Source organism: Rana temporaria, chromosome 6 (genome assembly GCF_905171775.1).
Source record: "Rana temporaria chromosome 6, aRanTem1.1, whole genome shotgun sequence".
Lineage (NCBI taxonomy): Eukaryota > Metazoa > Chordata > Amphibia > Anura > Ranidae > Rana > Rana temporaria.
The window spans coordinates 104000488-104017667 of record NC_053494.1 but is presented as its reverse complement, the minus strand read 5'-3'; the positions used below and the strand labels follow the sequence as shown (position 1 = coordinate 104017667).

At 45.4% G+C, this 17180-nt stretch overlaps 1 protein-coding gene across 1 annotated transcript in view; it reads right to left on the bottom strand.

The window, feature by feature from the left end:
• The window catches only part of PFKL (phosphofructokinase, liver type), a 158808-nt gene that overhangs the window by 56748 nt on the left and 84880 nt on the right, over positions 1–17180 (bottom strand). Inside the window, exons 9-10 of the mRNA XM_040357096.1 lie at positions 7921–8013; positions 5682–5807 (exon numbers count right to left, since the gene is read on the bottom strand). Of these exons, the coding sequence (XP_040213030.1) occupies positions 5682–5807; positions 7921–8013 (219 nt within the window). The remainder of the gene's footprint in view (positions 1–5681; positions 5808–7920; positions 8014–17180) is intronic.

Here is a 17180-nt window from a genome sequence, read left to right as displayed (position 1 = left end):
GAGGTGGATGTGGTGTGCGTGAGCTAGGGACCACAGTGGTGTGCATGCGTGCATTGTCCGTGTGCCATGATGAATGTGTGTGTTTAACATGCAAAGATGCGCTCCACGAGGCAACTCCTGACTGCTGTTCCTTCAGCAGACGGGGTAGCCTCAGGCGGGGGGGGGGGAAACTCTGTGGTTCGGGGGTCAGGTCATCACATATGTCAATCTCCAGGCCCTTTCTCATGGCGTGGTTGTGCAGCACGCAACATGCACCGATGATCTGGCACAAAAAGTTTGGGGAATACAACAGGGCCCCCCCGGACTTATCCAGGCATCGGAAACGGGACTTCAGTATGCCAAATGTGCGCTCCACCACTGCACGGGTGCGTATGTGTGCAGCATTGTATCTTCCCTCGCCTCTGGTTTGGGGATTCCGGTATGGAGTCAGGAGATGGGGCCCAAGTGCATATGCTGAGTCACCTGGAAGGGAAAACACAGGAGGATGTTAGTCGTGCATGTGCCCCTTGTGATGTCTGCATCATGGGGTCGGACAGTCATGCCTGACTCCCATGTCACTCACCAACCAGCCAGATGTCCCTGTACACATTCTGTTCGAATTCCGTTGGGATTTTGCTTTGACGGTATATGTAGCCGTCGTGGCTGGCCCCTGGGTGTTTGGCACTGACGTGCCATATGAGGCATTGGGCATCGGCTATCACCTGTACGTTGATGGAATGCCACTGCTTACGATTGCGGTATATGTGCTCTGTGGCACGGGGGGGGGCGTAGTGCCACATGTGTGCAATCAATGGCCCCGACGGTGCGTGGGAATCCGGCAATTGTGTAGAAATCCTGCATTGCCTTCTGCCGCAGGTGCTTATGGGTGGGTTTGATGATGATGAGCCATGACTAAGCACAACCTGAGTGCGAAACGCGTCGGCTGTCCCCTTATGTGACTGTATTTTTGGATTTGCATGTCCATCTTTTATTAATAAAGACGACTTTTTCAAGTTCCTCTGGAGTGCGGCTGTCCTTCCATTTCCATTTTTCCATGTTTGCCTTGTGCATTGCCAGCACCTTGGACTCCTGAGAAGCTCCTCAAATTGCCTACAAAGACCCACCTTGAGTGGTGACCCCCTCCCTTGGGTTTGATGATGTGGTGGGACATGTGTGTGAGGATTGCAGGCACAACCTGGTGCACGCATCTGCTCATGGTGGATTGCGACATCCCAGACATGACTCCACTTGTACGTTGGAAAGATCCACTGGTGAGGAAATGGAGTGTTGTCAGTACCTTGACCAGTGGCTGCACTGCATGTGAGCGTCCCGTCTGGCTGGTGATTTCATCATGCAGGGCTGTGGCTAATTCCAGGATGACATCAGGGCTGAATCTGAAGATGCGGTACACCTCCGATTCCCCCATGCCAAAGATGTTCATACGCGTTCGGTATATCCTCTCCTGTGCCTGTTGACGCAGTAGTGCTATGACCATGGCTGCCCCTGGCATGTTGGCATACGGATGTGTTGTCCTGCAAGTGTGGTTGCTCAGCTCGTCCGTAACGGTGCTGCTGCAGCTGCTCTCCAGCTGACCTGTGCACGTCTGTTGCCGGGTTGCACCTCATTTATGGGGAATAACTTTACGCCGGACGTACAACTTACGCGCACCTCGCGTAGCATGCGCCGGGCGCATGCACGTTCGTGAATCACCGTATCTCACTCATTTGCATGTTTGAATGGCTAATCAATGGGAGCAGCACCGTGCGTCCAGCCCATATGTGCGCCCACGCTATGCCGGCGTAAGCAAGATACGTCGGCGGGGTGTAGCCTGACGGCACACATTTGCACTTACGTCGGCGTAACTTGTTATACGTCGGCGTAAGTGCTTTGTGAATCTGGGCCCATATGTTTTGTTTGTTACTTACTCCTGACCCACGTACTCTGTACATTATACTGTACATAGACCTGACCAAGGTGTTGTCTCAACAGTTGCTGGTTTTAATTAAAGGGATTGTAAAATCTTGTTTTGTTATTTATTTTTAAATAACAAGCATGTCATACTTGCCTCATCTGTGCAGTTGGTTTTGCACAGAGCAGCCAGGATCCTCCACTTCTTGGGTCCCTCCCTCCTATCAAATGCCCCCACAGCATGCAGCTTGCTGGGGGCCCCATAATCTCCTATTGCCCGGGTGCCCCATGAGTTGTCAGTCCGCCCCTGTATCTGTGAGATTGTACACTTTTTTGGACATAAAATCTGTGCACACAATTGGTCCAACGTAAAAATATTAACTAGGGTTGTCCCGATACCAGTATCGATATCGGGACCGATACCGGAGTATTTGCGGGAGTACACGTACCCCCGATACTGAAATAGAATACTTGTTTTCCCCCCCCCCCCGCCGCCACAAACCCGTCGCCGCAAACCGCAAAGCCGCCGCTAATCAGCGTGCGGGAAACATTACAGCTTTCGTTTGAATAGCTGTATCCCCGCCGCGTATAGACACTCCCCCTTGCTATTCAAACGAAAGCTGTAATGTTCCCCGCACGCTGATTAACGGCGGCACGTGCAGCATCATCAAGGTATGGAGGGGACATGGCTGGAATATGTGAGGGGACATGGCTGGAATATGTGAGGGGACATGGCTGGAATATGTGAGGGGACATGGCTGGAATATGTGAGGGGACATGGCTGGAATATGTGAGGGGACATGGCTGGAATATGTGAGGGGACATGGCTGGAATATGTGAGGGGACACATTTAAAAAAGTATCGGTATTCGGTATCGGCGAGTACATTAAAAAAATGTATCGGTACTTGTACTCAGTCCTAAAAAAGTGGTATCGGGACAACCCTAATATTAACTCAACCACAAGACTGGCAAATGGTTATATTTTTAAATCACAACAATATGTAAAATATATATGAGAAACACTGTAAATGTCCTACTTTTTTAAAAGTATACATAAAATGTTAAAACAAAGATAACTAAAACATTTGAAGTTAAGACATAAGTCAAATAATACATATTTACTAGTTGACATTTTTTGCAGGTGAAAATATTTACACATTTTCGTACTTGATAGAGAAGATTTGAATCTTAAGACTGATAAAACGTGTCTGTAACCAGAATCCCAGGGTATTCTTAAACTATATTCCTCCAGTCCCCCAAGTTTGGCATTTTATGAAACAATTCATGTTTCACGATTCCTTTACTACAAAAATAAACACAATTCTATATATGCAATTACATAGACTGTGTGACAATCATTGGGCTAAACTCAGATAGCAATACCTTTATTGGTTGAACTAACTGGACTTGTGTCTTTTCAAATTATATATATATATATATATATATATATATATATATATATATATATATATATATATATATATATATATATATATATATATATATATATATTATATATATATATAAATAAAATTATAATGTGTGACTTTGTGATATTATTGTGGATTTATCTAGGGAAACCTATAGACAAATACATTTATTCTAAAAACAATCTTAGGATTTTACCAATATTTGCTATGATCTGCTGCAAATTGTGTTACATACATTGTATTTCTTTAAATCTGCATGGCCATTCAAAGATTTGTATGCACTCCAGATCCATTCTGTAATTGTTTCTGCATGCGTGTTTTCAACATGTTTTCGGATGCATTCCAGATTTTTTATTTTTTTTTCCTCTGGAACTGAAAAGCTCTGGAACTGACCACACTGGTGTGAACTATTTAATTGGAAACCATATAACCTACTTTCTATGTGTTTTTAATACAGAGGGGGGGGGGGAGAAAAACGCGCTGCACTGCATGTGGTGTGAACTTGCCATTATGGTGTATTTATATATACACAGAATTTTTTTCAAAATAGTCCAATATGTGACTTTAGCCTATTTATGGTATAATATTATACGTGCCCAACCTTGTAATATTTCATTTTTGGAAGGAATTTATAAATACATTTTTATTTATAGTAGTTCCCTGCATTATTTGGTTATAATGTACTTAGAATATGGGTTCTAGGTGGTTAAAAAAAATAAAAAAAATAAAATAAAAATCTGGATTTTTTTTTTCTACTTCTTTCTGCAGCACAAATGAGGATCTTCTCCTGTACAGAACACCAAACAATTGGTTAGTGGTGCTTAACAATATGAGAGCAGAGTAAGCTGTAACCCATAACAAAATAAATCATGCTGCAGCGGTTTTATTTTCTTTTAACCAGAGTTTAAAAGCCAAAACCCATAATAAAGCTACATGCTGAGCCGTACCATTCATCTTTCATGGGGATACAATTCTCCAGCTCCAACCATGTATTTAAAAAAAATCTGATTTGAATGGCATTTCCCAAAACTGAATCTCTGGTCACAAAATTACTTAAAGCAAATTCCAGGCACACAGCTAAATACATATTTAAAATACATACAGCAGGGCTCAAAATTTCAAGTCCTGAGCTACTAGCCAGGCCTCAAGAGTTACTCGCCACCAGTTGCCCATCCTAATTCATACACTGCCCTGCGCCTAATTGCACCCGTAAACACCTCCTCGTAGATTATCTCATGGAATGACAATGTTTTATGCAGAATCAAGTTACAAAATTAAATATTACCAACAACAACTTTAACAAAATGGGACAGGGCACTGGGGGCAGACCAGAGGGACAGGGCACTGGGGGCAGACCAGAGGGACAGGGCACTGGGGGCAGACCAGAGGGACAGGGCACTGGGGGCAGACCAGAGGGACAGGGCACTAGAACTGGGTCTCTTCCCCATTCTCTTGCTGTCTCCTCTGCAACTCCCATCCATCCTCTCTCTCACATTCATCTCATCATCAGGAGCCTGTGTGTGCGGCTCCACGTTTGCATGTCCCCACTTCCCCCTTTTATTCAGGCTGGCAGAGAGGAGAGGAGCTGCAGCACAGCGGGAGGGAGTACAATCCAGCGCCAAGATCCACACAACTGCACAGCCGTTGACACCACAGCGCACACTGACACCGCACAGCACACATTGAGACCAGTCTGTTCACAGTGCTCAGGCTAAACTGTTGGACACTTACATAGAGCACAAGAAGAAGAAAACTGCACAAACTAGAAGGCTGCCGCTGTCATGTCAGGGCAACTTTCAGTGAGCGCTGCACCGAGTGGTAATTTTTGCAATCCTCCACCTCACTCATTACTTTCTGCTCTCCAGCTACATTTGGAGGGAGGCCCGGGGAGGGGGGCAGGCTCAGAGAGGTCATACTATCAGGTCCCATGGCTTAATGAGAATTTCTAAGGAGAGCACCTGTGTACTGCTCTGCCTGTGCGCGGCTCACCAGACTACTTTTCCCGAGCATGCACCTTTCCTCTTCGGCCGCCAATCGCATCGAGACTCTAAGTGTAGGCACAGATTGGAGGGAGATTGGTCATGCAGCCCTGTCATCACTCGCCCCCCCCTTAAATCCACTCGCCAAATGCTAGTAGGCGAGTGGAAATTTTGAGGGCTGACATACAGTATATGTTGACATTTTTCCTTTTCGAAGCAAGTTGTGTGAATTAACAGAATTTCAAATCCTAATGGCAAGTAAAACATTTTCAGATGTGTATGTAGTCGTTTGCCTGGAATACATATTTTGAAAAAAAAAAACTAAAATGCAATTTCAATATTATATTATGGTTATAAAGTTAGAGAACCGTTGAAAATACATACCACTTGAACACATTCCATCAATGGCAGTCGCACAGACTGGTTGCCAGACAGGCTTACAACACAGGCTGGAGTTTCAGGTGTTGCTTCCATCAACGCAATAACTGCTTCCATACCCATCTTACTGCTCTGCAAACACAAACATATAGGCAAAGATGAAAAAAAAAAAAAAAAAGTTAATTTTTAAAAGTGTCCTCCCTAAAAAAAAAAATAAAAAAAAAAAATAGGAGGATTAGTAAATAATGTTAATGTTTTGTGTTCTGCCTCTAGGTGTGAGCCCAGGGCATTACTGTGGCTTAACCACTTAAGACCCGGACCAAAATGCAGCTAAAGGACCTGGCCAGGTTTTGCGATTCGGCACTGCGTCCCTTTGACAATTGCGCGGTCGTGCGATGTGGCTCCTAAACAAAATTGATGCAAAATGGTGATGCTGCACTTATTTGTACGTTTTTCTTGTGTCCGGAATATATAACTACTTCATAAGTGCGCAAAACCAAAATATCAGTAAATCTCATAATAGAGGACTTCATACACAATATACATAAAAATATGTGGTAAAGTGTCTATCACCAAAACATAATTGAAACTTGTATGTGCATGATAAAAAACACTAGAGCGCTGCGCTTGCAGGAGTTAAAAAAAGTCAAGCGGCATCTTTGGGGCGCTTTAGGAGTGGTGTATACACTGCTCCTAAAGTGCCCCTGTCCATTGAGATCATTAGGCAACTGCGCTGAAGCGCCTGCAAAGCGGTGCTTTGCAGGCTCTATTAACCCATTCATTGGCCGCTAGTGGGGTTAAAAGCGCCCCGCTAGCAGCCAAAAAGCTCTGCTAAAACTACAGTAAAGCGCATGCACAAGTTTTAATAAGTTCTGTGTTGGACAGTTCGCCATATATTTTGTTGTACTGTATATTGTCTATTAAAGAATATGTAAACCTAACCTTTCATATTTCTGATATGTGCCTACTGTACTGTGTATTTGTAAGAAAAAAGTATCCCGTTCTCTTTATAGTGCTTTCTTTGTGTGAAATCCCTGGTGATCCTCCCAGTTCCTCCGCTTTCCTATAAAAACTGAGCAGGAGAACACACTGTGGTCAGTTCTCTAGCTATGCTGGGAACTCATCCTTCTCTCCTCTAATGATCAGACTTGTCCTGACACACACACACACACACACACACACACACACACACACACACACCTTCTGTACGGCCTTTCCCTGGGAAGATCAGTGTCCCGACATTTCTCTTCCCCCAGTGCTTATGCAGCTGAGAAAAGATGGAATGCGATCACTTATAGAAAAGGGAAACCTATGTATATAATGTTTTTTTATTTACATAAAAGTTTTGCCTTTCATTTCCATTCTAAACTAAATGGGTTGTTTTACCAAGCGATGGTTTAAAATCACTTTAAGCCTTTTATTATGAATTATGATTATATATGATTTACTGCCTACAATTGTAAGATTGTAAGCTCTAACAAGCAGGGCCCTCTGATCTCTCCTGTATTGTATTGTAACTAATGTCTGCCCTCATGTTGTAAAGCGCTGCGCAAACTGTTGGCGCTATATAAATCTAGAATGATAATATAAATGGATACCTACATAAACATGGTTATAAAAAAAAAAAAAAACTTCAAAATGCACAGAACAGAACAGAACCGTTATCCAGAAAGATGCAGAGTATATCTTTTTGTGTCTGTTCCCAACTGTAGTAGTTATTAACTTGGAGCCACTGATCAATATTAGGATAGGAGTTGCCCCATCTATGACATTTTGAAGACACTACTAAAAAGACATAACATTTTTATATTGCTGTAAAAAGTTACAAGCTGTAGATTACTTTCTGCCGTAAGCCAACAGCAAACGGCCAGGAGTGTTTTTTGTTTGCAAGACGGCAAGGACTGCAGTGATACCATCATGATGTTTATGAACCACCACAGTAACACTGCAAGTGAAAGATTTCTACAAGGATAAATGCAATCTTTACATCCTTAGATAGTGGACTGTAAAGAGTGTTGGAAGGAAAGGTATGCATTTACTAAAGTAAAGAGTTTCTAACTTTTTTCAGGGTGATATACAAGCCCAACCAACCGAACCCCCCCTTTTGCGCGATTAAGCAATTGGGGGTTGTGATTGGCACAGCTGCCATGTTGGTTACTAAAACAGTACTATGGGACAAGAACAAGTATGGTCCTGGAATTTTTGTTTACACAAAAATAAAAAATAAATAAAAATTATGAGTTACCAAGACACGATCAAATGCTGATGGAGTTCCTCCTCGTTGTACATGTCCAAGAACTGTGATTCTGGTATCAAATCCCAGGCGTTTTACAACCAGCTGTGAGAAAAAACAAATATTCAAATTAATCAAGTACTTCTCCATCAAAACACTTTATATTTTAGGGTCCATTCACACCTTGGCATTTTGCACCAATGCATTTTTTTGCGCATTATATCCTGTGTTGCATTGACGCAGACAAGTTAAATGAATGGGCTGCCAATAGACCAAAATGCACACAAAAAACAAAAAAACAAAGATGGACCCTGACTCATTAAAAAGGACTGAAGCCCATCAATACAGAATGGTGCTTTTCAGGCATTATATGGGACCAAATATGCCAGAACAGGAGACACCAAATTGAACCCGGGATTCTGACTTCTAAGTTGCATTAAAAGGAGACGTGGGGGTCAAAGCTCTTTTTTCCCCTATCTCTCCTGTGGGTCACAGGACAGCACTCCTGTGACCTGGTATTCAGCCGACAGCAAGCTAAGGCAAATTGTCGACTGATGTTACTCAGTCTGTCCAGGCTGGCTCAGCTTCTCACAGGATAATATAACATACTTTATTATCATTGTATACATACAACAAAATTTGTCGGGGGGATTCTTAAACGGCTAAAAACAAACAAACACACACACACTTTTTTTTTTTAATTTCACATAAAACATTCCTAAAACCCTGTACCTGGTGGGTTTATAGACATTACAATCCTAGGGATAAAACTTCACTTCAAACAATTAGTATGCGTTTTAAGTGTCCTATATCTTTTCACTGACAGCAATGGGGCAAACACACTGCAAACAAGATGGGTTTGACCAACAGCTCTTGCTCGCTTTTTTTAAAGGGCTTGTAAAGGTTCATGTTTTTTTCACCTTAATGCATCCTATGCATTAAAGGTGAAAAATAGGATTTTATGCTCACCGAAAAATGTTTCTCTGAGTTCATGGCAGCCTTAATCTTGACATAGTGGGAATAGCCTATCTATCTTTAGGAGTAACTAAGCAGAAGTGTTAACTTCAAAGCAGAACCGCCCCGCCCAGGGCGCCGGTCCCAGACTGTATCCCGTCAGCCTGCACCAAGCAATTCAGTTTGTAGCAAGCAGTACAGACAAAGAGGGGTGGGTGCTGTGTCCATCCATGAACTCAGAGAAAGATTTTACGGTGAGCATAAAATATTTTCTCTTTCGTTCATGGATGGACACAGCCTTAATCTTGACATAGTGGGACGTCCCAAAGCAGTGTCAAAATGAGGGGTGGGAAGCAAAAAAATAAAACTTCACCCCAAAACAAAACAGAGCTCCTTAACTGAGGAGTTGAAACTCTAAACAGCCGCCTGCAAAACTTTGCGGGCCAAAGAAGCACCTGAAGATGCACACACAAACTTGTAAAGTTTAGTGAAAGTGTGACCGGGCAACCAGGTCGCCGCCTTACACACCTGGGAAACAGACACTAGATGTCAGAAACCCCAAGAGGCACCATTGCCCTAGTCGAATGCATCGTGATAGGGAGGCACCCGACCCTTTATGGCGTAAGCCTGATCAGGATCTGTCAGGTCAACCTCGAAATGGTGGCCGATGAGACCGCTGGGCCCTTCTTGGGACCAGCCACCAAAACAAACAGTGAGTCTGAACTCCGGAACGGAGCCATAACAGACAAGTATCTTCTCGGAGCTCTGACAGCATCCGAGGAATGCCACGTCGTCTCCTTAGGATTCGACGGATGAGCACACAAGTATGGCAGTACAATGTCTTCCTTGAGATGGAAGGTCGAAATGACCTTCGGAAGAAAAAAGGCTGCGGATGCAGGACCACCTTATCCTTGTGAACGATCAATAGGGAGCCTTTCATAACAAGGCTGCCAGCTCAGAACCCGTCTTAACTGACCTAATAGCCACCAAAAAAACAAACACTTTCTGAGAAAGTGTCAACAAGGGAACTTCCCTAATGTTCTCAAACGGTGGTTCTGAGGAACCTAGAGGTCATGGCGTTAAGCCATTGACTGTAAAGCAGGATGACCTATGGGACCTTGCGACAGCAGGTCCTCTCGTAGCGGTAGACGCCAAGGTGCGACTGCTATTCAAATGCCCACGGAGGTCGTGGAGGACGGACCGGAGGGGCCACATGCCGAACCCCCTGTACAAATGTTCTCACTAGAGAGCGAGTCGCCAGGGGTCGCTGAAAGAAAACAGTCAGGGCAGATATATGCCCCTTAAATGTGCTCAAGCAAGCTTTTTGGTCCACCCCGCGCTGTAAGAACAGCAGGACTCTGGACACAGAATCCGCCAGGCCCCGTTTTTTTAGTACCTGGCTTTCAATAGCCATGCCGTTAAGCCAGTGACTGTAAGGGCCCTTTCAGACGTGCGGACCGTATGGCCGCTTTTTCATCCATGCGTTTGCGGATGAAAAAGGGACATACATTGGTCCCTATGTGATTGCGGGTGTCATCCGCTGACACCCGTAATCACCCGCCTCCGCAAAGATCCAATTTTGCAGACGGAATAATGTCCTATTTTTCTTCCGTCTGTGGATCGGATCAGATGAACACGGACACGGTCCGTGTTCATCCAATCCCCATAGGGGAGAGCGGAGAAAAGACAGGGCGGTCCCTGCACATCAGCCGCCGGCTCAGCGGGGATATACAGAGCGATCCCCGCTGAGCTTACGGACACACGGAGGCGTATCATTACTGATCCGCCCCGTGTGAAAGGGCCCTAAAGCAAGATACAGTATGGGACCTTGTGACAGCAGGTCCTCTCTCAGCTGTAGACGCCAAGGGACGTCTGCTACTAGCCACACTAGATCGGCGTACCAAGGACGCCGAGGCCAATCCGGAACAATTAGGAAGCAGAAGAGGCAGTAGCTTTAGAGAAGGGAAGGCATAGATTAGCCGGTACTGACTCCACGGCGCCACCAACGCAACTGTCACGTCCGCCCATGGGTCTCTTGACCTGGCCACAAACCTCAAAACCTTCCGATTGGAGATCTACGTCTGGCGTGCCCCATCTTGGGCAAAGGAGCAGAAACACCTCCGGGTGCAGAGACCATTCTCCTTGGTCCAGCATCTGGCGACACAGGTAGTCCGCCTGCCAGTCTTCCACACCCGGAATGTATATGTCCGACAGTGCCGGTATGCTCCTTTCTGCCCACCTTAGGATGTGAGCGACTGACGCTACTCCTTGATAGTTGACATATGCCACCGCCGTGGCGTTGTCCGACTGGATCCTGACTGGATGCCCTCCTAGCTTCTGAGACCATGTGGAGAGGCACAGCCTGATCGCTCCAAGCTCCAGGACCTAGATCGGCAAATGGGAATCCTCTGGAGACCAGCGACCCTGGGTCGACTGAACCCCCCAGACTCCCCCACCGGTAAGTCTGGCTTCCGTCGTGATGACTATCCAGTGAAAGGAAGGAACGACTTCCCGGACAGAAGTGTCAGTGAGGTTAGCCACCAACAAGGGAGGCCCTGACCAAGTGGCTCACCCTGATTAGATAATCCAGGGATGATGGGTGCTCCCCAGAGGAACCCCTGCCCAGCAGCTAGCTCAGAGAGCCTAGAAGGCGGGGAGGGGGATAAGGCCCTTTACTCACCTCTCCAAGGATGCCCAGCTCTGTCTTCTTGCTAAAGCAAGGTAGTAGCTAACTACCCTTCCTGTGGGTTTATGCTGGAAGCATCCTGGACAGTGCATGGTAATGGAGATGACTGGCGGCCAGGCTACTGCGACTTGTAGATCGGTCTTTATGCAAGCCCTGGAGCGTATAGCTCACCGGCCACCCGTAGAGCGACGGGCATGTCGTGGATGACCCAGCACGCAGCTATGGTCGGCACACGCTCGATGGCCAAAACTGGGAAGAATACAAGGATCTGGGATCCAGCCTGTCGCCCAGTCGGGAGTTGATCAAAGCACATCTACCGCATGGTAACGGAGGTGGCTGTCGGCCAGGCTACTGCGACTCGGCCCTGTAGACCGGTCCAATGCAAGCCCTGGAGCGTATAGCTCACCGGCCACCCGTAGAGCGACGGGCATGTCGTGGACGACCCAGCGCACAGCTATGGTCGGCACACGCTCGATGGCCGAAACTGGGAAGAATACAAGGATCTGGGATCCAGCCTTTCGACCAGTCGGCAGTTGATTTAAGATCGCAGGAAAAACTTAAATAAAAAATCCAAAAAATTAATCCAAACTAAAAGCCTCCAAGCCATGGGCCTGAAGAGAGCCATGTCTTCTCCTTAGACTAGGCAGAAAAAAACTGAATTGCTTGGTGCAGGCTGAGGGGATATAGTCAGTGGCACTGCACCCTGGGCGGGGCGGTTCTGCTTTGAAGTTAACACTTCTGCCTAGTCACTCCTAAAAAGATAGATAGACTATTCCCACTATGTCAAGATTAAGGCTGTGTCCATCCATGAACGAAAGGGAAAAACATCTTACAGTTACGGCATTACGGCCCCCCCCCCCCCATTTTACTTACCTGAGCCCATTCACCTGCTGCGCTCGCCCCCGACGTTCTCTTCTTCGCTCAGTCTGGCCGTTGATTGGCTAGAGTGGATGGATTGATAGCAGCGCATCCATTAGCTCGCGCTGCTGTCAATCACATCCAATGACGCGGTGCGCCGGAGGTGATAGTGAGTGGCTAAAGCCGCCGGCTGTATCACGGGAGCCTGTCTGCAAGAACTAACCCCCATGGGAGAGAGCTCCCATGAAGGGGGTTAGTTTATGCAGGGAGGAGCCGAGACAGCCGCGAGGGACCCCAGAAGACCAGGTTCTGGGCCACTGTGCAAAATGAGCTGCACAGTGGAGGCAAGTATAACATGTTTGTTATTTTAAAAAACCCTCCTCATCATATAGATATCGATACACACACACAGGGCAATGACTGATCTTTCTTGATCTCCTATTTCTTTGTTTTTTTTGCAGTATTATGCATTAAATCATTTTCCGTACTCCACTTAACCAAATGCTGAATTTCCTGCCTATAAAATTTCTCGCCATTATCTTGTAGGAGTCCAACTAAAGGGGTGTCATCAGCAAACTTTACTATAGTATTTAATGCATGTATGGGAGTACAGTTAAGCGTAAATAATGTAAAAAGGGCTGAAATCAACACACATCTCTGTGGTACCCTTGTATACAGAATAGTATTAGACACCCGATCTCTTATTCTCACAATATGTGGTCTGTTAGGAAATCCATAATCCATGAGCACAGCAGTGAATATACACCCAAACGTCAATCTGAGGAAAAAAATATTTTATTTTGTATATTTTTTGGGGGATATTATAGCAAAAAAAAAAAAGAAACATTGTTTTTTGCTGAGGTGATTAAATGCCACCAAAAGAAATCTCTATCTGTGGGAGAAAAAAAATACATCAAGTTTGTTTGGGTACAGTGCCGCACGACCGTGCAATTGTCAGCCAAATCGATGCAGTGGCAAATTGCAAAAAATGCTCTGTCAGGAAGAGGGGTAAAAACCATACACAGTGACTAGTCTGTATGCCCCACCACCCTTTACTGGAAATTGCAGAAAGCCATTTATTGATAGCTGGACATTATAACACTGTCCTTGACAACTATCTTGACAGATTTTGATGTACTACTATACCCCCCACTCCCTAAGGGACTTATCTGACCCAATATGACCTAGTAGAGGCCTGGAGATGGAAACATGCGGATGGAGGGAATATTCCTGTTATTCTGACTCTCATGGTAAGCCATCGCGCATTGATCTGCGTTTACTTTCCTCTGATCTACTCAGCATGATAAGTGATGTCCGATACCTTCCTAGGGTGGTGTATGATTACTCTCCACTGTTGGTGGACCTAGCTTTGGGAGTGTCGCCATCCTTTCGGGTGTGGCGGCTAAGCCTGCTTTGGCTGGCAGACCAGGATGTCACAGACCCGGAAATGGCAGATCTGAACTCCTATTGGGCCACCAATACACAGAGTGCACCTATCTCTGTGGTCTGGGATGCCTTCAAGGCTACCATGCACGGCTCATTTGCTGTGGCCATAGGACAGGCCGCAAAGGCATCGCATTCCAGGCTGGTGGAGGGGGGAGCTTCGAGTGGCAGAGGCGGCTTACTCCATGTCTCCTACGCCCCAAAAACATGCTACCCGGGCGACACAAGGCCAGGAAATTAGACATGGTACTGCTTGAACGAACCCAGAAAACACGGTTATATCAAAATCAGCGACAAAAAACAGTCGCCTGCTAGCCTACCTGTCTAGGCCGGACTATCAGCCATGCAGGATCCCTAGAATTTGGAAAGTCGAACAGACGAAAGAGGTAGTAGAGAGGCTTTTGTTACATTCTACTCCACTTTATATTCCACTAGGGCCCATTATACTATTGTGAAATTGGATGACTATTTGCAGGATATTTCACTCCCAAAATTACTAGATTCTCAGGTCTCCTTGCTAGATGCCACCCTAACGACCAAGGAAATAGGGGAAGCCATCCAGTCCTTTTCTAGAAATAAGACGCCAGGGTTGGACGGATTCCCCTTAGAATGGTATACGCAATATAGAGAGTTACCGATTCCACATCTCCTCAGGGTATAAAACTATGCCCTGAGGACAGGACAGCTGCCGCTCTCCATGTCTAAGGCGCCAACTGTCCTTATCCCCAAACCTCACAAGAACCATCTTCTCTGCGAATCTTATCAACCAATATCCTTAATCAACTTGGATATAACATTTTTGGCCAAAGTCCAGAGATTAAATATGGTCATTACTACTGTCATTGGAGCAGATCAGACAGGATTTATCCCTGGAAGATCCACTTCAATTAATTTACGGTGACTCTTTACCAACATGCAGGCCTCATGACACAATAGGCTCCAGGGCTATTCTAGCTCTGGATGCTCATAAGGCCTTTGACTCGGTTGAATGGTTGTATCTAAATGGAGATTTTAGCAAAATTCAGATTTGGTGACACGTTTATTAAATGGGTTCAGTTACTATAATCACAAACCTGCAGCTAGATTGAGAGTAAATACAACTATCTCCGACCCCTTCATGATAGGCAGGGTGCCCTCTATCGCCACTACTATTTGCGCTGGTGATAGAGCAACTGGCAGCGCTGAGGAGGTCCAGTGCAGTGGTCGTGGGACTGACGACTGGGGGCCTGGAAGAAAAGGTATCCTTATACGCGGACGACATGTTGATATATTTGGCGGACCCCCAGTCGTCGCTCTCTACTCTGCTGGATATTATCCAGCGCTTTGGGCATTTTTCTGGCTTCCAGGTAAACTGGGACAAATCCCTGTTTAGGCTAGCCCAAATCGACCCCAATTACACTACCACCCTCATGCCCATTACAGATTGTACATGCCTTTCGCCATCTAGGTATCGAGATACAACGGCCTTCTCCTCATACATTAAAATGAATGTAGATCCACTCATTAGTAGAATGAGGAATACGCTGAAGACCTGGACCAATCTTCCACTGACACTGCTGGGTAGGACAAATATTTTTAAAATTATCGTTTTACCACGCTTTCTATATATTCTGAGTAACTCCCCAATATACATCCCCAAAAACAAATTTACGGAAATGTATACAATTCTTATTAAATTTAGGGGGAGGGGTGGCGAAAATAGCAAAAAAGACACGTTACAACTACCTATTTTGGAGGGGGGATTGCCTTCACACATTATGCGGCCTCCCAGCTGACCCATGCGCATTGGTGGTTCTACCCTGAGGAAAACAATGTGGCAACAGCATTGGAGGCAGCCATTCTCACTTCCTATGAATCTATTTAAAATCTAATCTCCACCAGGGGATGGGAGGGTACGACAGTTCTAGCTATGACCATACGGATATTCAAGATTTTGAAGCTACCACTACCCAGTACGCATATTACATATTCCCCCAATGCTCCCTTGTGGGGTAACCCAGGTCTACCAGAAATCTTCCGCAGAACAGATGGGAGATTCCGATTCAAGCGAGGGGTTAGACCGATTTCCCACCTATTTATAGTGAACATTTTTTGCTCTTTTGCCTTCCTCCTATGGCCCATTTCTAATATCTGCAGATACGCCATACCGCCACGACACAGTTTGTCCTTCGAAACATAGACATCCAACCCTCCCCACTCGAACGCTTATTGACTGACCCGTCTCACACTAAAAACTCGTATCCACGTACTACAAAACTCTTCTTCATACGACAACTAGGATTAGCACCACAGAAAATAAATGGCGCTCTGACATACGAGAGCCGACGGAGGATATTTGGAGGGGTAGTGCTTCCCCTCCAAGTATCGTCCGTCATCTCCTCCTGTGATAAAGTCATTCAAACCAAATTATTATACTATTATACTAAAGAGACTGCCCTCCGCAACATGTTCCCGACGTGGCATTGCTGATGGTCCATGTTTCCACTTAATGTGGAGTGCCCAACATCTGTAAACCCATGAGATGCCTGTTGGGATATATAGATGATGAAGGCATATCTAAGAATATATAAACCTTTCAAAGAATTATCTTGTTTTATGCAAAGAAAACGATTATGCATTGGAAATCCCAATCCTCACCTACTATAGCCTTCTGGGTCACATTAGTCAGTCAAGCTATACCTCTATATAAATTGACGTATGAGGCCAGAGGATGTCCAAAAACGTTTAAGATCTGGAATCCATGGGTTAGTTCAGACTGCACTATACCACCTGCTCCTTGAGATCCCTGGAAATATTAGTTGACTTCTATTTGTTATACTGGAATTCAGAAGGTGACATTGAAACTCCTCTATTGATATGTAATCACTGACTGGATACCACATAACTGTACTTCATTACCGAATAAGCACTGTTCGCTCCCTTAAGGCGCCTTTCACACGGACGGCTGTTTTGCAGCAGTTAAAAGCATGTAAATGTTCTGTGAAATTCAAGGCTCCAGGCACTGCGATTAGCTGCATTTGTACATTGCGATTACGTGCGGCCGCGTTTAGCTGTGGTAGTCATTCCCATAGCAACCCTATTTTTTTGATTATGTGCTTCCTATTTTTTTCTCACGCTGCTATCCACAGTTGTCAAAAGACTGCGATTACCTGCGGTTATGTGCATTAAGCTGCGCTAAATCGCTCCTGGACGCATTCAGTTCTATTTTTTCTATTCGCACCAAACCGCATGTAACTAAATCGCAGCAAAACGCTGTGTGTGAATGGGGCCATGTGTGCTTTTAGCTGCGGTAGAAAACTAGAAAATCCGCAGCTAAAAGCACCATTCTATC